Source organism: Heteronotia binoei, chromosome 18, assembly GCF_032191835.1.
Source record: "Heteronotia binoei isolate CCM8104 ecotype False Entrance Well chromosome 18, APGP_CSIRO_Hbin_v1, whole genome shotgun sequence".
NCBI lineage: Eukaryota > Metazoa > Chordata > Lepidosauria > Squamata > Gekkonidae > Heteronotia > Heteronotia binoei.
This window is the reverse complement of record NC_083240.1, coordinates 33559617-33580748: the sequence shown is the minus strand read 5'-3', so window position 1 is coordinate 33580748 and position 21132 is coordinate 33559617. Positions and strand designations below refer to the sequence as shown.

Sequence of the window (21132 nt, the reverse complement as noted above, 5' to 3'; positions counted from 1 at the left end):
CTGATTGGCTTTCTTTTGTTTTGCTGCAGGGAAAAGGCCAGTGGGTTTGAGGAGTCCATGAAGTGGAAGAAGCTGACCAATGCCCAGCGCTCTGGTCTGAACCAGATCCCTAACAGAAGGTTCACCCTCTGGTGGTCTCCCACCATCAACAGGGCCAACGTGAGTCTTCTCCCTCCAGTCTTCTGATTTAGGCCAGCACTGAATTCCATCTAATCCTTTGACCTTTCTTCTTACCAGAGCTCTTGGGAGAGGGGGAAGCCTGTGATAGAATTACATTGTTACAAGGTCACGGGCAGTCTTTTCTTTACATCATGAATCATGCATCAGCCCCAAGGTGACCCCTGTGTGTCTAGCACAGGGGTGGCCAAACTGTGGCTCTTTCACACATATTGTGTGACTCTTGAGGCCCCCACCTCCCCATCAGTCAGCTTAGAGAAGACATTTCTCTCTCTCTTTAAATCACTTTGCCAATCCAGCTGGCACTTGGAGAATGTGTTTAAAGTTGCTTCCCCCCCCCCCCACTTCTTGTTGGGCAAACACTCTCCCCCTCCCCATCAATTTGCATCCCTCCCTCCCTCCCTTGCGGCTGTCAGAACTTAAGAACTCCAGGCAGATCCCATACTTAGTTTCCAAGCTAGGATTTTATTAGAGAGAACTAAGAACTGTTAGATACAAGGTACAAGATAACAGTGATGGCGAGAGCCAGCACTGGCCCAGTTTTATATAGTAAAACAAACAACCCACAAAGCTTTAATTCACACCGTTACAGGCACATCTGTCTTCCCACCAGTGCTATCAGCAAAGACATTGCCTCCTTACTCTGAAGGCCACACGATTCGGCTTCAAAGGGTGTCAGTGTGAGAAAGTACAGAGATACAACATTATTCAGTCCACAGCCCCCAAATACTTTGGATACCATCGGGGCAGGGTTAACTACTACTCAGGCATTTCAGGTTAAGAAAGGTTACAATATGGGGTCGGTCTGGTTCAACGTTCAGGTCCACTCTATGCATACTTGCCAACCATCAATTATACTGGTTCTACATTAAGCTAGCAATAGTAAAGTTACAAGTTCTGACATACTGCCCCCCCTAAGCGCCCTCCCCCGGGGGGTGGCGGCTTGGGCTTGTGCGGGTACAGCAGGTGAAACTTTTTTAACAATTGCGGCGCAGCTACGTTCTGAGATTCGACCCATTCATCACAGCTCGGGGGGAAGTGCTTCCACCTGATTAAGTAATACAGCTTCCCCCGTTTGACTTTGGAGTCCAGGATTTCGTGGACTTCATGGTGACTCTGACCCCTCACTGTCGTCGGAGGGGGCGGCGGAGCCCTGGGATGGAAGGACGTGGCACCAGGGTCTTTCCGGAGTAAGCTGCAATGAAAAACAGGATGGATTTTGCTTAGAGACTTGGGCAGCTCGAGTTCTGCAGTCACTTTATTGATTACTCGTTTGATCCTAAAAGGCCCAAGAAACTTCAATGCAAGTTTGCGGCAGGGCTGAGGAAGGGGGAGGTTTTTTGTGGACAAAAAGACAGTGTCTCCCACTCTCAATTCCCATTCAGGAGAGTGTTTTTTATCAAATTGTTTTTTGTAAGCCTTTTTCGCTTCCTCCAGGTTCTCCTGAATTCCCTTCCAGCTCTCCCGAAGGCCCTCCCACCATTGTTGGCACGATGTGGGTTCTGAGGAGGTGGCAGGGAGGGGAAGCGTTGGGAAAGGCTTGCCCTCATAGCCATTTATGATTTGGAAAGGAGAGGTTTTAGTAGAGCTGTGAAGGCTGTTGTTGTAGCCGTATTCAGCGAATGGGAGTAGGTCCACCCAGTTGGACTGTTGGAAGTTAATGAAACAGCGGAGGTACTGTTCTAGAAGGCTATTAACCCTCTCCGTCTGTCCGTCCGACTGGGGGTGGTAGGCTGAGCTGAGGCCCTGCTCAATACCCGCAAGCTTGCAAAACTCCCGCCAGAAGTTGGCAACGAACTGCGTCCCGCGGTCGCTAATGACCTTGTCTGGGAACGAGTGTAGGCGTACAATGTGTGTAAAGAAAAGTTGGGCAAGTTTTTTAGCCGTGGGGAGCTGCTTGCAGGGAATGAAGTGGGCTTGTTTGGAGAACGTATCGACCACTACCAAAACAACAGTTTTGCCCTGCGACGGCGGGAGCTCCACAATGAAATCCATAGACACTACCGACCAAGGCCGGGTGGCTGTTGGGAGGGGCACTAGGTGGCCGGGAGGCTTACCCCCTCTTCGTTTAGCCATAAGACAGGTGGGACATGAGAGGACAAATTCGGAGACATCTCTTTTGAGCCTAGGCCACCAAAACTGTCGGGTAATGAGGTTGAGGGTTTTGACATAGCCGAAATGGCCCGCCAGGCGGCTGGAATGACAATGCTCTAAAATCTGCTTGCGGAGGGAGGAGGGCACATAGATCTTTTCGTTGTGCAACAGGAGGCCGTCCTCGCTTTTACGGAGGTTCGGTGGTTGGTCTGCCTCCCGAGCAGTCTCCGCAACTAACTGAGACAAGAGGTCCGGCTCTGGGGGGCCGATCCTCTTCCCGGAGCGGGTGGTGACCCCCCCCGCGATGGCCGAAGGGGGGATAAGGGAGTCCACCACCTCCTCGCGGAGGCTCTCGTGCTGTGGCAGGCGGGAGAGGGCGTCCGCCAAGAAATTCTTGGTACCTGGGATGTGTTTCAGTACAAAGTCGAATTTGGCGAAAAACCCAGCCCACCGGATTTGTTTTGCAGTCATTTTGCGGCGCCCGGTCAATGCCTCGAGATTTTTGTGGTCAGTCCAGATTTCAAACGGGACTCGGGCCCCCTCAAGCCAGGAGCGCCAGGTTTTCAAGGCAAACATGACTGCAAAAGCCTCCTTGTCCCACACTGACCAATTTTTCTGCTCGTTCGAGAACTTTCGTGAAATGTAGGCGCAGGGGCGCAGAACCCCGTTGTCCCCCCTTTGCATTAATATGGCTCCGACGGCGGCGTCGGAAGCATCACATTGAACCACGAACGGTTTTAACTCGTCAGGGTGGGCTAACACGGGCTCCGAGGTGAAGAGGCGTTTCAATTCTGTAAAGGCTTTTTGACACTCGGGCGTCCACGTTAGGCGCGCGCCCGGCTTTTTTGCCTCTGCCCCCTTCCCCTTTGTTTTAAGGAGCTCCGTAAGGGGTAACATGATGGTGGCGAACCCCTTTATGAAGTCGCGGTAAAAATTTGCGAACCCGAGAAAACTTTGGAGCTGTTTGCGGGTTCGTGGGGGCTCCCAGTCTAGCACCGCTTGAACCTTTGCTGGGTCCATTGACAACCCTTCCCCCGATACTCGGAAGCCTAGATAGTCAAGTTCAGTCTTGTGAAATTCACATTTTGATAGTTTGGCATACAACTTGTGCTTGCACAGGGTGCTCAACACTTTTCTGACTAGGGGTACATGTGACTTGAGATCTGGCGAATAGATAATGATGTCATCAAGGTACACCACCACCCCCTTAAACAGGAACTCTCGCAGAACCTCGTTGATAAAGTTCATGAATACCCCAGGGGCCCCCTGTAGCCCGAAAGGCATAACCAAGTACTCAAATTGTCCTAGCGGGGTATTGAACGCGGTCTTCCACTCGTCCCCCTCCCTGATGCGGACTCGGAAGTACGCGTCTCGGAGGTCGAGTTTTGTGAATATTTTCCCTGTGGCCACAGTGTTCAATGGGTCCTTAATCAATGGGATCGGGTAGGCATTAGACATCGAAATCCCGTTTATCGAGCGAAAATCTGTGCAAAGTCTAAGCGACCCATCCTTTTTCTTTCTGAAGAGGACGGGGGCGGCATGGGGGGCTGTTGCCGGTCGTATGAACCCACGCTTCAGGTTTTTGTCCAAAAATTTGCGGAGTTCCGCTTTCTCCGCCCAACCCATGGAGTACAGTTTCGCTTTTGGCAGTTGCTGCCCCGGGATCAGTTCGATTGCACAGTCCGTGGGGCGGTGAGGTGGTAACTCATCCGCCTCCTTCTCACTAAAGGCCAGTTTTAAGTCCCGGTATTCCTTGGGGATCGAGGCGACCTCCTCGAGGGTGAGGCAGGCTCGCTCATTCCGGGGAGGCGGATGCGGCCCCCATTCGGGGCGCCAATGGTGGTGTTCGCACCTCCAGTCCGGGAATCGGACGATCTGCTCCTCCCACCTTATGTCTGGCTGGTGGCGGGCGAGCCAACCCGAGCCCATCACCACATCAAACGAGCAAGAGGGGGCAATTACAAAAGTTTCGATCCCCCAATGCTCTTCGGTCCCAACGGGGACCGCCTGCGTTTCTAGCTTACACGGCTCTCCCCTCATGGGCCCCCCGTCCATCTGCTGGAAAAGCATGGGTAGCGGGAGGGGGGACGTGGCTAATCCTAGCGCCTCTACTAGGCGGGGGGTGATTAAGTCCCGGTTGCACCCCGAGTCGATTAGTGCTCGGGCATGCATGAACCGTTTTAGGTTCGGGTTGAGAAGGGTTACGGCCATAAACAATAAACCCCCAGTGGCTCTCACCGTGAGGAGTGCCGGCTGTTGCTGGACCTGCTTCGCGGCACCCATTAAAGCAGGTCGTTGTCGTTTCCCGCCGACTCGGTGTCGTCCGACTCCCCGGTCGATTCCTCCACGGTTTCTGGTTCGGCGGTAAAATCCTCGTCAGTCGCCAAGGTGGTGGCGACGGAGCCCCGTCCGGGCTCTTTCGGCCGATTACTCTTTTTCTTCTTGGGCCCCGATGCGGTTGGCCTGGCTGTCGGCGGGGTGGACCCCGCTTTGGCTGGGCAGTTGGAGGCGAGGTGGTCCGGGTCGCCGCACCGGTAACACTTTCGGGCAGTGGTGGGGGTCGATGTTGTCGGGACCCGTCGCCCCTCCGCCTTGGTGGGTGTGGATTTCAACCCCTTCTTCGCCAGTTGCTGTCGGCGAAGCCCCACGTGCTGGATGTTGGTCTCGACCTCTCCGGCTAGCTGGATCCACCCGACCAAGGTGTCGGGTCGCCCGTGGCTGTAGCAGCGGTCGAGGACGTTCGGGTTCAGCCCGTTACAAAAAGCAGTATACTTCATAATCTCGTTCCACCCTCTCACTGCCGCGCAGTAGCCCAGGAATTCCGTGGCATACTCGCGAATGGATCGGTTGCCTTGTTCGATGCGCTGGAGGGCTGCGATGGCTTTCTCCTCGCGGAGCGGGTCGCCGTACTGACGGAGCATTGCGTGCAGGAACCCCGCTACGGTTGCTAGCTCGGGCTTCCTCGCGGTGAACAGCCCGACGTACCATTTGCGGGCTGGACCTCTCAGTCGGGACGCAATGTGGTACACCCGGCTGGCTTCGGTCGGGTAGTCCGCACCCCAGTGGGTAAAGAACGTGTCGCACTGTATGGTGAAGTACTCCACGTCTTCTGGACTCCCGTCGAATGTAATTTTCAGCTCTCTCCCCCCCCCTGCGGCCGGGGGTGCCGCGGGTTGGGGCACCGGGGCCGGCAGGACCGGTAGGGCTGGTGCAGCTGGGGCCGGCGGCGCCGGCGGTGCGGGCACGGGGACCGCCGGGGGCGCCGGAACTGGCGGCGCCGGGGGCGCTGGGACCGGCGGCGCGGGGGCCCCCGGGGCCGGAGGCGCCACTGGTTGTGGGGCCGGTGGGGCTGGAGCGGGCACCACCGGCGGCGCGGGAGCCACGGGCGGTTGCCCCAGCGGCAGCCCTCCCACGGGGATCCCCAGGACCGCCGTTTGCAAGGTGCGGAGCTGGTCGTAGATCGCGCCAAGGTTCTGTTGCATCTCCTCGGCCATCATAACTCGGGAGGCGTGTACGTCGTTGTGAATTTCCCGTACATAGTCGAACAGGTCGTTGCGGAGGCTCCGGACCGGGTCGTCCCCGCCTCGCGGTTCTGGACCTTCGCCCTGGTCGTCGTCTCCGTCTCCGCTTGCCCCGTCGCCCAGCATACTTCTGTACCGCTGCTCCGCCGCGTCGATCGCCGCTGTGGACTTCCGCGGGCTCCAGGATCGGGGTGCGGCGAACGCGTCCACCGAGAAAGGTGCGGGCACCTTAATCTTGCGCCTCACCCCCGTCACCTTCGGGTCGAGCGGCGGGTCCTCCGTTGGAGTGGTGGGCTCTCCGTTGTCTGGAACCTTTGCAGCCATCGGGCTGGGTTTCCAGTTCAGATAAGCTCCAAAACAATAGCATCACTGTTATAATGTCAGAACTTAAGAACTCCAGGCAGATCCCATACTTAGTTTCCAAGCTAGGATTTTATTAGAGAGAACTAAGAACTGTTAGATACAAGGTACAAGATAACAGTGATGGCGAGAGCCAGCACTGGCCCAGTTTTATATAGTAAAACAAACAACCCACAAAGCTTTAATTCACACCGTTACAGGCACATCTGTCTTCCCACCAGTGCTATCAGCAAAGACATTGCCTCCTTACTCTGAAGGCCACACGATTCGGCTTCAAAGGGTGTCAGTGTGAGAAAGTACAGAGATACAACATTATTCAGTCCACAGCCCCCAAATACTTTGGATACCATCGGGGCAGGGTTAACTACTACTCAGGCATTTCAGGTTAAGAAAGGTTACAATATGGGGTCGGTCTGGTTCAACGTTCAGGTCCACTCTATGCATACTTGCCAACCATCAATTATACTGGTTCTACATTAAGCTAGCAATAGTAAAGTTACAAGTTCTGACAGCGGCTCTCAAACAACTGATGTTTTTCTATATCTTACACTGAGCAAGTTTGACCACCCTTGGTCTAGCACAGGGGTGGCCAGACTGTGGCTCGGGAGCCACAAGTGGCTCTTTCACGCATACTGTGTAGCTCTCAAAGCCCCCATGGCCCCATGGGCCGGCTTGGAAAAGGCATTTCTCTCTTTAAATCACTTCTTCAAACCAAGCCAGCCAGCAACTCGCAGAATGCATTTAAAGTTAAAAGTTGCTTTCTTCCCACCTCTCCCCCCCTCATCTGTTTTCCTTCTTTCATGTCTGTCTATCGTGCAGTTCTCAGACATCTGACATCCATGTCTTGCGGCTCTCAAGCATCTAACATTTATTCTTTGTGGCTCTTAACGGTAAGCCAGTTTGGCCACCCTGGTCTAGCAGGTTCAGTTCCATCTCCTTTCTCCTACAGGTGTACGTGGGCTTCCAGGTGCAGCTTGACCTGACAGGCATCTTCATGCACGGCAAGATTCCCACCCTGAAGATCTCCCTTATTCAGATCTTCCGAGCTCACTTGTGGCAGAAGATCCATGAGAGCATCGTCATGGATCTGTGTCAGGTGAGGAGAAGGGGAGGCAGAGCTTTTCGGTGAGTTGGGAGTCGCAAGGCAGCAAATGCACAAAAAATCAGGGCATCTTCCCTGGCTCCAGGCAGCTGGCAAGCCCACCTCCTGTGAGTGCCAGTGGCCTTCTTTAGGGACCCTGTGTGCATACTGGAGCTTCCCTCCCCCTTCACTGAAACGGTCCCGTCCGCTGGCAGGTCTTTGACCAGGAACTGGACGCCCTGGAGATTGAGACAGTTCAAAAGGAGACGATCCACCCCAGGAAGTCCTACAAGATGAACTCCTCCTGCGCAGACATACTCCTCTTTGCCTCCTACAAGTGGAATGTGTCCCGACCATCACTGCTGGCAGATTCCAAGTAAGCGCTATGTGTTGGCTCTTCTGTTGGCACCGGAGCCTCAGGCGTGCCAGGAACACCAAGGGATGATATTGGGTATATATCCTGCCCTATACTCTGAATCCCAGAGTCTCAGAGTGACTCACAATCTCCTTTATCTTCCTCCCCCACAACAGACACCCTGTGAGGTGGGTGGGACTGAGAGAGCTCTTACAGCAGCTGCGCTTTCAAGGACAACTCCTATGAGAGCTATGGCTGACCCAAGGCCATTCCAGCAGCTGCAAGTGGAGGAGTGGGGAATCAAACCCGGTTCTCCAAGATAAGAGTCCAAAACAGTAGGATGGCCGCCTACTGACAGCCGCTTGCTTTTCCTTCCTACCCAGGGACGTGATGGACAGCACCACCACGCAGAAGTACTGGATCGACATCCAGCTGCGCTGGGGCGACTATGACTCTCATGACATTGAGCGCTATGCCCGGGCCAAGTTCCTCGACTACACCACAGACAACATGAGCATCTACCCCTCCCCCACCGGCGTCCTCATCGCCATCGATCTGGCCTACAACCTGCACAGGTGTGTGAGAGCCAGAGGTGGGGAGTGGGTGGGTGTGCTTTGAGGGCATGGTGGAAGGCTTGTTCTTCTGGCTGCAGGGCTGGGGCCTCTAGTGACATCATAAGGGGGTTGGGGGGAGATCTGTGGTCTTATCATCCTGCTTGGTTCCTGATTTGTTCTGGTGACTACCAAAAGCAGATAATAAATTTTGCAAATCTAAGCAAATACTGTCATAGTTGCGTCATCCCTTTGTACTGTAATATGCTGCTGTCTTTGGCACACAGCTTGAGTAGAATTCAGTGTCGATAAGCCAGCGGTCCTTGTGGTGTGCAAGCAGCCAGATAGGGGAGTGGCTGGCTCTTGACCTCAGTGGCTGATGGGTCTCTCTTGCTCTTCTCTTTTCCTAGTGCCTATGGGAACTGGTTTCCTGGGAGCAAGCCCCTGATCCAGCAGGCCATGGCCAAGATCATGAAGGCAAACCCCGCCCTCTACGTGCTGCGGGAGCGGATCCGCAAAGGCCTCCAGCTTTACTCTTCGGAGCCCACTGAGCCCTACCTATCCTCTCAGAATTACGGGGAGCTTTTCTCCAACCAAATCATTTGGTTTGTGGATGACACAAACGTGTACAGAGTCACCATTCACAAGGTGAGAGGCAAGGCCCCAGAGAGGCAAGGGTAAAGTTTCCCAGTGTCCTGTTGTTCTAGAGCAGGGGTGTCGAACTCATTTGTTACGAGGGCCAGATCTGACACAAATGAGATCTTGTTGGGCTGGGCCATGTGTATACCTATTTAAGATTAGGTAGCAGAGATATAAACTTTATAAAGGACACCAATATATAGATTTAGATATATTGGTTTTAAAGATGCTTCCTTTGTATTTCTCCCATGGGATCCAGGGAACTGGGCAAAGGAAGCTCTGGCTCTTTCTTCCCTTCCCCAGGGGATGGGGGGGAACCTCAGCCAATAGAAGGAAGAGAGGCTTGGCTCAGTAGCTCTGCTGTGCAATCAAGAGAGCCTGGCAAAGCAAGCTATTCCTCCCCTTTTCCTCCCCAAGGAAGGAGCCTCAGCCAATGGAGAAAATAGAGGTTTTGCTCTGTAGCTCCTGTGCAATTGAGCAAACCTTGCAAAGCAAGCTGTTATGCAGAAGGAAACAAGATATAGGAAGAAGGAAGCAGATGACAGGCAGTTGCTCAGGGGCCTGATTCGGCCCCCGAATTGTATGTTTGACATCCCTGTTCTAGAGGTTGCTTGTGTTGATTAATGCATTGTGCTAGACCTTGAGAAGAGGCCAGGATAGGAAAATCTGACGAAGTTTTTCCTTCCAGACATTTGAAGGGAACTTGACAACAAAGCCCATCAACGGGGCCATCTTTATCTTCAATCCCCGCACGGGGCAGCTCTTCCTCAAGATCATCCATACGTCTGTGTGGGCAGGGCAGAAGCGATTGGGCCAGGTGAGGATGGGAGGGAGACAGGGTCCGCCTCAGATTCAGAGGAGGGAGGAGTCCAGCTGCTGGGCTTTGCGCCTTGGTCCTGAAAAGCACAGCAGAGCAGTTGGTGGGTTTCCACGCCGTGTTCTCACTCGGAACCTCTTTTCTTCCTCCAGCTGGCCAAGTGGAAGACAGCTGAAGAGGTGGCAGCCTTGATCCGATCCTTGCCCGTGGAGGAGCAGCCAAAACAGATTATCGTAACCCGGAAGGGCATGTTGGACCCTCTGGAGGTAGGCAGGAGAGGGAGCGATGTTTTCCTCAGGAGGGTGACCAGGGAAAAAGCAGAAGAGCTGGATTGACTTGAATTGCTGGAAGTGTCTGCAGCGTTGTCCTGTGGGCCCTTCTCTGACCTGCTCCTGCTCTCCAGGTGCACTTGCTGGATTTCCCCAACATTGTGATCAAAGGCTCGGAGCTGCAGCTGCCCTTCCAAGCCTGCCTGAAAGTGGAGAAGTTTGGAGACCTGATCCTGAAGGCTACAGAACCTCAGATGGTTCTCTTCAACCTCTACGATGATTGGCTGAAGACCATTTCCTCCTATACGGTAAGGGTGTGGGTGTGGAGCACTCAGGCAGGCTTTAGTCCAGCGAGTGGATGAGACCGGCTTCTTATTCCACTCTGAGCACCTGCCGCAGGTGACCAGCAATGTTCCCTCTAAGCTGCAGAGTCTTGTGAGCAAAAATTCTACTTGGTGAGCTACTGGCATTAAAGTGGTGAGCCATTGCATAAATTAGTGTGCTGTGGGTCATCCTTCCTGAGCTAAGATGAAAAGGTGTGAGCTGGAGGCTAAAAATCTGTGAGCTAGCTCACGCTAACGCACCGTAGAGGCAGCACTGGTGACCAGTGAACTCAGGATGCGTCCCTAGGTGAGAAGCCCTGGACAGCTGGAGTCCAGACTCCTCTTCTTGTAAAAGAAGGATGTCACGTTTAAACGATCTCTTGTCTGATTGGTCCTTGAACTGTAGGCGTTCTCCCGTCTGATTCTCATTCTTCGGGCCCTGCATGTGAACAATGACCGGGCCAAGGTAATCCTGAAGCCAGACAAGACCACCATCACGGAGCCTCACCATATCTGGCCCACCTTGACTGACGAAGAGTGGATCAAGGTGGAGGTGCAGCTGAAGGATCTGATCCTGGCAGACTATGGCAAGAAAAACAAGTAGGCAGCCCTGGTGGGGAGTCTCTTTGTTCATTTGGAATGGAGTCCCAATATGCAATGGCTTCTGTTCCTAATCAGAGCCCAATTTGGGATGGGAGGTTGTTTAAAAATACTTGACCTTGTCCTTCTTTCTTTTGGCTGTAAAGTCAACCATGTGAGGAGAGCCAGTTTGGAGTAGTGGTTAAGAGCGGCAGACTCTAATCTGGAGAGCCAAGTTCGGTTCTCCACTCCACTTGAAGCTAGCTGGGTGACCTTGGTTCAGTCACAGTTCTCTGTGCCCCCCAAAAATACACCTAGCTTGCCACAAAAAGAATTAGTTTCAGGCTGCAAGACAGTCTTCAGCTCTCCTGACTATTCTGTACCCACTGCCAGGGTTCATTTTGTAGCAGGAGCTCCTTTGCATATTTGGCCACACACCCCTGATGTAGCCAGTCCTCCAAGAGCTGTAATAAAAGCCCTGTAAGCTCTCGGAGGATGGGTTACATCAGGGGTGTGTGGCCTAATATGCAAAGGAGTTCCTGCTACAAAATGAGTCCTGCCCACAGCAGTTACTATTATTCATCCATGTGCCTTCCCACTTTCTCTCACTTCCTGCCAGTGTGAACGTGGCTTCTCTGACCCAGTCCGAGATCCGGGACATCATCCTGGGCATGGAGATCTCGGCTCCTTCGCAGCAGCGGCAGCAGATCGCCGAGATCGAGAAGCAGACCAAGGAGCAGTCGCAGCTGACGGCCACCCAGACGCGGACCGTGAACAAACACGGCGACGAGATCATCACATCCACCACCAGCAACTACGAGACACAGACCTTCTCCTCCAAGACCGAGTGGCGTGTCAGGTGGGTAACAAAGCGCCGGCAGTGGGCTTGAGTGGGGGTGGCTTTTCCAAGGGAGCAGTTTCCCCCTGAAACACTCAAGAACCTTCTGTTTCTCTCCTTCCCTCCATAAAACAGGGCAATTTCCGCAGCCAATCTTCACTTACGGACGAACCACATCTACGTCTCGTCGGATGATATCAAGGAGACCGGCTACACCTACATCCTTCCCAAGAACGTTCTGAAAAAATTCATCTGCATTTCAGACCTACGTGCACAAGTGGGTCTCCTGCTAGCATTGTGAGGGAGGTGTTTGAAGGGAGAAGAGGGTGGCATGGGGGGGATGGTTCCTAGCTTGGGTGATGTTTGGCCTGCAGTCAGAGCCAGTTCTAGGTTTTGGAGGGCTCTGGACAGATAGTTCCCAGGGCCTGCTCTGCCCACCATCAGGTACTCACGCCCTTCTTCCTTTTCTCCCACCTGCTTGCGTGTGAGCTTCCTGTCTTTGCTCACAAGCCCTGCCACTGCCAATGGCGAAAACTGCTTCCTCTCAGGCCTGTAGCCACAGGAGAGCCCCCCCTGACCTCCACACAGGCTCCCTGACTCCCAGAGGCCCTCCGAGATGCAGCCTGCCCTTTTTATTTATGCCATGGCTGAGCTGCCAAAGTGTTATCAGTAGGCAAATAAATATAGAGCTCTCCGTGAGGGTTTTTGCTAATGCACGTAATACCAAAACAATTTTTATACTAAACAACATTCAATAGTATTCCAAAAATTCTCTTCTACGAAAAATTGTACCATGTTTGCAAACAAAGGGAGAACATGGTACAATTTTTTGTAGAAGAGAATTTTTGGAATACTATTGAAGGTTTAGTATAAAAATTGTTTTGGTGTTACATGCATTAGCAAAAACCCTCACAGAGTGTTCCATATTTATTTGCCTGTTCATACCTGCGAGCTCTCTGACATAAAAGTGTTATCAGTGGCAGCCGAAGCTGGGAGAGCTGAGCAGGGCACAGTGCACTGCAGCAGCAAAAGCAACAAGCAGAGAGGAGGGAGGTGGAGGAGCAGGAGACAAAGGAAGCCGCATGGAATGGGCTGGGGTGGGGGGATGGATGGAGTTGCTGGCTGCAAAGTGCTGGGGTGAGGGATAGGGAGATGGAAGGAACCCCGCCCCCCACCCTGCACGCAAGGTGCAGTCACTTCTTGACTCCAAAGTTTTAGGATTGGTTGCCTAGACTTGGCCACTTTCAGAGCCTTCAGCTTTTGCCCCTACCCCAGAAAGCTTCTGAGAAGTGGCAAGCCCCACACTGCATGGGAAAGGGTGCCCCTGATTTTTTTAAAAGCCCCCCCCCCCCACTTTTAAAATCCTGGCTATGGCCCTGCTTGCTCTCCTTTTCCTCAGTGGCATGGGGCACTGTGTGCAGTGGGGCAGGGGGGCATGGGTGATGGAATGCTAGCAAGTGAGTGGGCAGGGGGTGCCATCATGGCCCTGCCTGATGTTGGCTGCGGTGCTCCATCTGCATTCTTAGTATTGAAAAATGCAGGGCCTCTGTCCGCTCCCATCTCCCCTTGTCGCTTCTGCAGTCAGCTGGCCACGTGAACTCTCCTAACCTTGTTGCCCGATGAGGTAATTTTTGGCCACCGTTTTCTTCTGCATGGCTGTTAGTTAAAAAAAAAAAGAAGAGATGTTGCCACAATAAGGACAGAATCGTGGACCTTCCTCTCCTGCCTCCCCGTTTTTATAAAGTTCTGCTCGGTGGCTTGGATTGGCGGTGGCTGATGAGAGGGTGCCTGTTTTTTTTCAGATTGCAGGGTACCTGTACGGAGTGAGCCCCCCTGATAACCCCCAGGTGAAGGAGATCCGGTGCATCGTGATGGTGCCCCAGTGGGGAACTCACCAGACCGTTCACCTCCCCGGCCAGCTGCCCCAGCACGAGTATCTCAAAGTGAGTCCGGCTGAGACATCTGAAATGTGATGGGAGATGCAGTAGTCGCAGCTGGGGTGGCTGGCGGGGGGGGGGGGGGTGTTTCCTCTAAAGAGCCTTTTATTTCCTGTCTCCAGAAGAGGGTGTGCATGTATTTGCCACCTTGGTTTCAGTGCTGTCCTCCTTTGACTATTCACAGTCTCTCAGGAGCAGGGAATGGGGAAAATTGCCTGTGATTCACAGCCTTGGTTTCTGTTTGAGAGCCAGTTTGGTGTAGTAGTTAAGTGCGCGGACTCTTTATCTGAGAGAACCGGGTTTGATTCCCCACTCCTCCACTTGCACCTGCTGGGATGGCCTTGGATCAGCCATAGCTCTCGCGGAGTTATCCTTGAAAGGGCAGCTGCTGTGAGAGCCCTCTCAGCCCCACCCACCTCACAGGGTGTCTGTTGTGGGGGAAGGAGATAGAGGAGATTGTAAGCCGCTCTGAGACTCTGATTCAGAGAGAATGGCGGGGTATAAATCTGCTGTCTTCTTTTTTGTGACAGAAGGGGCTCTAGGTCCCACCCCATTCCCTCCCCTATCCTGGCCAGCTTTCCCTTCCTCTTGTCTTTGTAGGTGTGGAATTATAACAAGTCCCATCCTGGTCCCCATGAGTTTTCCGCTCCCAGTGAGCACTCCAACTGGGCTTTCCCGTCAGGCAGCATCTCTAGTCAGGGTGGGAACAGGACAGGGACCCATAGGAGAGGGAGGTCGAGGGTTTCCCCTTCACAAGGAATTGCCCAGTTAGCTGAGCACTCGCCTGAGCAAGAACAGAGCACCTGTCTTCACAAGGGGCTGTGCTGATATAAAAGCAGATTGCTCGGGGTGGGGGTGGGGGAATAACAGGGTTGTGTGTATGCCAGCTCTCAGCTGAGCCAGGTTGCATGTTTAGTTGGATGAGGAGGGTGTGTATATGTGTGAGAGACATCAGGAGGCACAAATGAGCCTGTCAGATCTGCAGGTGACAGGCATAAGTGGCAGTGGAGAGAGTAGGGGCTATTATGTCAGGTCAAGCAGTAGCCAGATGGCTTCAAGGATGCTGGACAAGCGGGGTCCTCCATCTCTGGTTTCCTCTCACCGTCCCTCTGAGCCACAGTGAGGGACCTACTTCAAGGAGTAGGTTAACCCTGTCTTCTCCCCCCCCCCCCCCACTTCAAATATAGGAAATGGAGCCCCTGGGTTGGATTCACACACAGCCAAATGAGTCTCCTCAGCTCTCGCCACAAGACGTCACAACTCATGCCAAAGTTATGGCTGAGAATCCTTCGTGGGATGGAGAAAAGACCATCATTATCACCTGCAGGTGAGCAAAAACTGGATTGTGGCCAGGGCCATAGGAAGCATGTGTCATGGAGTTGCCTAATTCCATCAGTGAGAGGGACTCGGTCTTTGGGGGGGAGGGTCTGCTTTTGTGTTCATCAGGATTTCCCCCCCTCTCTGCAGTTTCACCCCTGGCTCCTGCACCTTGACCGCCTACAAACTGACCCCCAGCGGCTACGAGTGGGGCAGGCAGAACACAGACAAAGGAAACAACCCCAAGGGCTACCTGCCCTCCCATTACGAACGGGTCCAGATGCTCCTGTCTGATCGCTTCCTGGGCTTCTTCATGGTGCCAGCCCAGGGCTCCTGGAACTACAATTTCATGGGTGAGTTAGAGGGTTGTTCTGTGGGGTAAGCTCTTCATCACAGCCCACATCCGCCAGCAGAAAACACTTCTTCAATACCTTCCCCCAAGGAGAATGTTGTTAGGTGCTAGAAAAGAACCGCACACACAAGATAGCCTTTATTGGCATATATAAGAAAATAAGGTAGAGGGTCCGCGAGGTTGCATATTAAAAGAGTACATAATCCATACGGAATAAAATTAGGATTACAAAATAAAAACAAAGTAGCAACATAGTAAAATCCAATACATAGTACTACTTATCAGGACCAGTAACCATAGCTCTATAAAGAAACTTTGCTACTAATTCAGTTATTTCCAGATCAGAATTATCAAGCAAAAAAAGCACCTTAAAATCATCAGAGGTCTCTAAAATTTGGGCCAGTATGAAGTATAAAAGATCCCAGCGGGATGCCAAATAGAGAGGACATTGGAGAAGAACATGGGCCATAGCCTCAACACAATCCATTTTACAGGGACAGCACCTACTTGGATAGAGAGTCCCTTGGAATCTGCCAAATAAAATGGCTGACGGAAGGGCATTGAATCTGGCCAAGGCTCGAATCTGGCTCTGCGCAAATTTGGCGCTAGAAGTTGATAAGGGGTACACAGCTAGGAAAGAACCAAGCCTTAAGTCTCGCAAGTTCCTGTGTTTTGAACAGTGTGGGAGGAAACAGTGTGTTCTGTCCTTTGGGGGCTTAAACATCCTGTCAAACAGGATGGATTCTTCCAAGCAAGGAAAGGGACTCCGTCTGAATCAGTGTTTCATCTTTCTTTCCTGCCGAGAGGCCAATCTGGACTGAGCCGCCTTTAACCCTTTTGATCTCACCAGCTGTTTCCAACAAGGAAGGCCATAATTGTGACGTTGATCTGCTTTTATCTTCTCCCAGGTGTCCGTCATGATCCTAACATGAAATATGAGCTCCAGTTGGCAAACCCGAAGGAATTCTACCACGAGGTCCATCGCCCTTCTCACTTCCTGAACTTTGCCCTTCTCCAGGAGGGTGAGGTGTACTCTGCCGATCGAGAAGACCTTTATGCCTGAATGCTGGCTTGGCTGGTTGCCACGGTAGCAGAAATAGAGGACGGTTGACATTCAGCAGCCCGGTGTCTGCTGCCTGCCCCGAGGAGTTCGCAAACAGCCCCGTGCCCCATCGGCCTACCCTCCTTTAGTTTTCTTGCATTTAGGTGTATCAAGGAATTTGGTGAACATTTCAGTGTGTTGAATGTGTGTATATGGTCTATGTGTAGTTTCCCCCAAATGTTTAATAAAACTTTTTATAAATGGGAGCTCTGTTTAAGTCTCCTGTATCAATACTGGATGTAGACGGGAGTCCAATCTGGGAACAGGATACTGCATGACATTGAGATGTTGCCAATGACATTTCCTTTGCAGGAAAGCATTTTTTAAAGCATCTCTTGAGTCTTTGCACTCTTTCGGTACTAGGTTACAGGAATATTTTTGATTAAACCAGTGCATTATTTACTTGCAAAATTCCTATGCTTCTTTTCCATCAGACTAGTAATACGAGACAAGGAAAACAAACGAGAACAAGATCAGCAAACAGAAAATAGCCTTGGCCGCCTGCCCGTGCCCTTGCATGACTTTTCCAAGAATGTTCTGCAGCCTTTCTGGATGCTGAAAGATAATCTTTTGAGGGCTGCTTTTGAGAGACAAAACTTGCAGCAGGCACAGAGTAGTGGGCTGGGTCTTATTTGACAGAGGACCTATTGATAAAACTCACAAGGCAGAATCACTCTTCCTTTTTCATAGCGCCCCACTGTGATTGATGAAACCATGTTAGTCAACGGCACTGGTTTTGATTTCCAGCTACCAGCGGCATGTGGGGCCTTACAGATGCGTGCATGTGTCTTCTCAGTGCTGTGTCTGCTTTGCAGCCATGTTCTTCTAACTGAGTGTCTGCACACCCTTCCTTAGCCATTCAGGCAGCAGAGTTTTCCTGTAGAGCAGGGATCTGCCACTTTGTTTCAAAGAAACCGGGTTCGGTCATTGGGTCAAAGAACCAGTGCAAGTAACATTTGCATTTCTCAGCAGAGCTCAAGACAGCGCAGTCGTCGTTCTTGCCACAGTCCCCCCATTTCTCCTTGAAATGGCAACCACACCAGAGGATGTTGGACAGGATACAGGTGTGCAGGGGCTGCGCTACGGTATGAGTTGGGTGAGGTGTCTGTATGGCTTTTGACTGGCAGCAGTGCTATTGCTGACATTGGATACCAGCCAAATGGGGCCTTCAGAGACCACTTTAGCCCACTACTCTGTTGTCACGGCCCCAGTTCTTTCAATTTCTGTGCCTCCACCCCTTGGTGCTAATCTTGGTGTGTTAGCTGGTATCCAAAGTACTTCAGTACCAGAGTTTAGAACTATTAAACATGCGCGATAGAAAGCAGAGTTAACTTACTGGCAGCCTCAGAATTAAGAACATAAGAAAAGCCTTGTTGGATCAGGCCAATTGCCCATCCAGTCCAACACTCTGTGTCACAGTGGCCAAAAAAACCCAAGTGCCATCAGGAGGTCCACCAGTGGGGCCAGGACACTCGAAGCCCTCCCACTGTGCCCCTCCAAGCACCCAATTATTAATGGGGTGGCTCTGTATGTCAGAGAGGATATACGGTCCAGTAAGGCTGAGATCAGAGAATTAGATTCACTTTTAGAAATGCTTTGGGTTGAAATAGAGGGCCCAAAAGGAAATTTAACTATGGGAGTTTGTTATCGCCCACCAAATCAAAAGAGAGAGGACGATTATAATATGATGGAAGGCTTAAAGATAGCGGCTAAACGTAAAAACTGTGTTGTAATAGGTGATTTTAACTACCCGCAGATTGATTGGGTCAATATGTGTTCTGGTCGAGAGAAAGAGATTGAGTTTCTTGATGCTCTCAATGACTGTGCTATGGAGCAGATGGTCTCAGAACCTACCAGGGGTGGGGCGATCCTGGATTTGGTCCTAAGTAATGCCCAAGACTTGGTGAGAGATGTAAAAGTGATTGCGCCGCTTGGGAGCAGTGACCATAATGTTATTGATTTCACCGTTTGTATAAATAGGGAGTTGTCCAAAAAGACCACCACAACCACGTTTAACTTTAAAAGGGGTAAATACACTGAGATGAGGAGGCATGTGAGGAAGAAACTGAAAGGAAAGGTACATACGGTCAAAACCCTTGAGAAAGCTTGGACGCTATTTAAAACTATAATCCTAGAAGCTCAGATAAAATACATACCACAAGTTAGGAAAGGCACAAACAGGCATAAGAAAAGGCCTGCGTGGTTAACAAATAAAGTAATGGAAGCTGTAAAAGGTAAGAAGGACTCCTTTAAGCGGTGGAAAACCAGTCCAAGTGAGATTAGTAAAAGGGAACACAGGCTGTGGCAAATCAAATGCAAGACTGTGATCAGGCAGGCAAAAAGGGACTATGAGGAGCATATTGCAAAAAACATAAAGACCAACAATAAAACTTTCTTCAAATATATTAGAAGTAGGAAACCAGCCAGGGAGGCAGTGGGGCCCTTGGATGACCATGGGGTAAAAGGATTACTGAAGGAGGATAGGGAAATGGCTGAAAAGCTAAATGAATTTTTTGCCTCCGTCTTCACTGTAGAAGACGAGAACTTTTTGCCCGCCCCAGAACCACTAATTTTGGAAGGGGTGTTGAAAGACCTGAGTCAGATTGAGGTGACAAATGAGGAGGTCCTACAACTGATAGACAAATTAAGAACTAATAAGTCACCGGGTCCGGATGGCATACATCCGAGAGTTCTGAAGGAACTCAAAGTTGAACTTGTGGATCTTCTAACAAAAATCTGTAATCTTTCATTGAAATCTGCCTCCATTCCTGAGGACTGGAAGGTAGCAAATGTCACCCCCATCTTTAAAAAAGGTTCCAGAGGAGATCCGGGAAACTACAGGCCAGTCAGTCTGACTTCAATACCGGGAAAGTTGGTAGAAACCATTATCAAGGACAGAATGAGTAGGCACATTGATGAACACGGGTTATTGAGGAAGACTCAGCATGGGTTCTGCAAGGGAAGATCTTGCCTCACTAACCTGTTGCATTTCTTTGAGGGGGTGAACAAACATGTGGACAAAGGAGACCCGATAGATGTTGTTTACCTTGACTTCCAGAAAGCTTTTGATAAAGTTCCTCATCAAAGGCTCCTTAGAAAGCTTGAGAATCATGGAGTAAAAGGACAGGTCCTCTTGTGGATCAAAAACTGGCTGAGTAATAGGAAGCAGAGAGTGAGTATAAATGGGCAGTCTTCGCAGTGGAGGACGGTAAGCAGTGGGGTGCCGCAGGGCTCGGTACTGGGTCCCATGCTTTTTAACTTGTTCATAAATGATTTAGAGTTAGGAGTGAGCAGTGAAGTGGCCAAGTTTGCGGATGACACTAAATTGTTCAGGGTGGTGAGAACCAGAGAGGATTGTGAGGAACTCCAAAGGGATCTGTTGAGGCTGGGTGAGTGGGCGTCAACGTGGCAGATGCGGTTCAATGTGGCCAAGTGCAAAGTAATGCACATTGGGGCTAAGAATCCCAGCTACAAATACAAGTTGATGGGGTGTGAACTGGCAGAGACTGATCAAGAGAGAGATCTTGGGGTCATGATAGATAACTCACTGAAAGTGTCAAGACAGTGTGCGTTTGCAATAAAAAAGGCCAATGCCATGCTGGGAATTATTAGGAAGGGAATTGAAAACAAATCAGCCAGTATCATAATGCCCCTGTATAAATCGATGGTGCGGTCTCATTTGGAGTACTGTGTGCAGTTCTGGTCGCCGCACCTCAAAAAGGATATTATAGCTTTAGAGAAGGTGCAGAGAAGGGCAACTAGAATGATTAAAGGGCTGGAGCACTTTCCCTATGAAGAAAGGTTGAAACGCTTGGGACTCTTTAGCTTGGAGAAACGTCGACTGCGGGGTGACATGATAGAGGTTTACAAGATAATGCATGGAATGGAGAAAGTAGAGAAAGAAGTACTTTTCTCCCTTTCTCACAATACAAGAACTCGTGGGCATTCGATGAAATTGCTGAGCAGACAGGTTAAGACGGATAAAAGGAAGTACTTCTTCACCCAAAGGGTGATTAACATGTGGAATTCACTGCCACAGGAGGTGGTGGCGGCCACAAGTATAGCCACCTTCAAGAGGGGTTTAGATAAAAATATGGAGCACAGGTCCATCAGTGGCTATTAGCCACAGTGTATGGAGCACAGGTCCACCAGTGGCTATTAGCCACAGTGTATGTGTGTATATAACATTTTTTGCCACTGTGTGACACAGAGTGTTGGACTTGATGGGCCGTTGGCCTGATCCAACATGGCTTCTCTTATGTTCTTAATTGGTCAGCTTTGGAAGAAAACAGTGTTAAATTCTTCTGTTTATTAAAATAGTTCTGTCCAAAGTGGCTCACAAAATATATTACAAATAATCCATATAATCAGTTTACAACACCCTGTAATCATACCTGTGCTGGTGTACAGAAGTTAGCAAAAAAAAGAGAGGTAAATTCCCCCTTCCCGCCCCTGCATAGCAAGAGGATACATGTGGAAGACCATTCCACAATGTCAGAGCTGCACCCCGTAAAAGCTTGCAAATGGGCTAACACCCTCTCGCCTTTACCAAATGATGGGAGAGCACACAGACAGTGCCGGGAGAGACTGCCCTTAAAGTAACAGCAGCTTTGGCACTCACAACGAGCACTGTGGATAGGACCTAGAAAGAAGTGTGCAAACAATGCAGGCCTTCCGAAGTCAGAGAAATCTGTTCAAAACTTCTGCCATAAGGTGAGGATCGACTGCTGTTTTTAAGGGGTGTATTTAAGGGCAGCCCTACACAAGGGTATACTACTTTACAATAGTATATGGACCACCTTGTTAGTACAGCCTAGGAG

At 51.0% G+C, this 21132-nt stretch overlaps 1 protein-coding gene across 1 annotated transcript in view; it reads left to right on the top strand.

Annotated features, from left to right (window-relative positions):
- Nucleotides 1-16518, top strand: part of PRPF8 (pre-mRNA processing factor 8) — a 41388-nt gene extending 24870 nt beyond the window's left edge. The window contains exons 29-43 of the mRNA XM_060259536.1: nucleotides 30-159; nucleotides 7102-7248; nucleotides 7449-7609; nucleotides 7972-8163; nucleotides 8550-8787; nucleotides 9467-9595; nucleotides 9748-9861; nucleotides 9999-10172; nucleotides 10594-10787; nucleotides 11386-11625; nucleotides 11740-11881; nucleotides 13407-13547; nucleotides 14729-14868; nucleotides 15009-15211; nucleotides 16119-16518. Coding sequence (XP_060115519.1) covers nucleotides 30-159; nucleotides 7102-7248; nucleotides 7449-7609; nucleotides 7972-8163; nucleotides 8550-8787; nucleotides 9467-9595; nucleotides 9748-9861; nucleotides 9999-10172; nucleotides 10594-10787; nucleotides 11386-11625; nucleotides 11740-11881; nucleotides 13407-13547; nucleotides 14729-14868; nucleotides 15009-15211; nucleotides 16119-16273 — 2500 coding nt within the window. The 3' untranslated portion in view covers nucleotides 16274-16518. The remainder of the gene's footprint in view (nucleotides 1-29; nucleotides 160-7101; nucleotides 7249-7448; nucleotides 7610-7971; nucleotides 8164-8549; nucleotides 8788-9466; nucleotides 9596-9747; nucleotides 9862-9998; nucleotides 10173-10593; nucleotides 10788-11385; nucleotides 11626-11739; nucleotides 11882-13406; nucleotides 13548-14728; nucleotides 14869-15008; nucleotides 15212-16118) is intronic.
- The last annotated feature ends 4614 nt before the right edge of the window (nucleotides 16519-21132 follow it).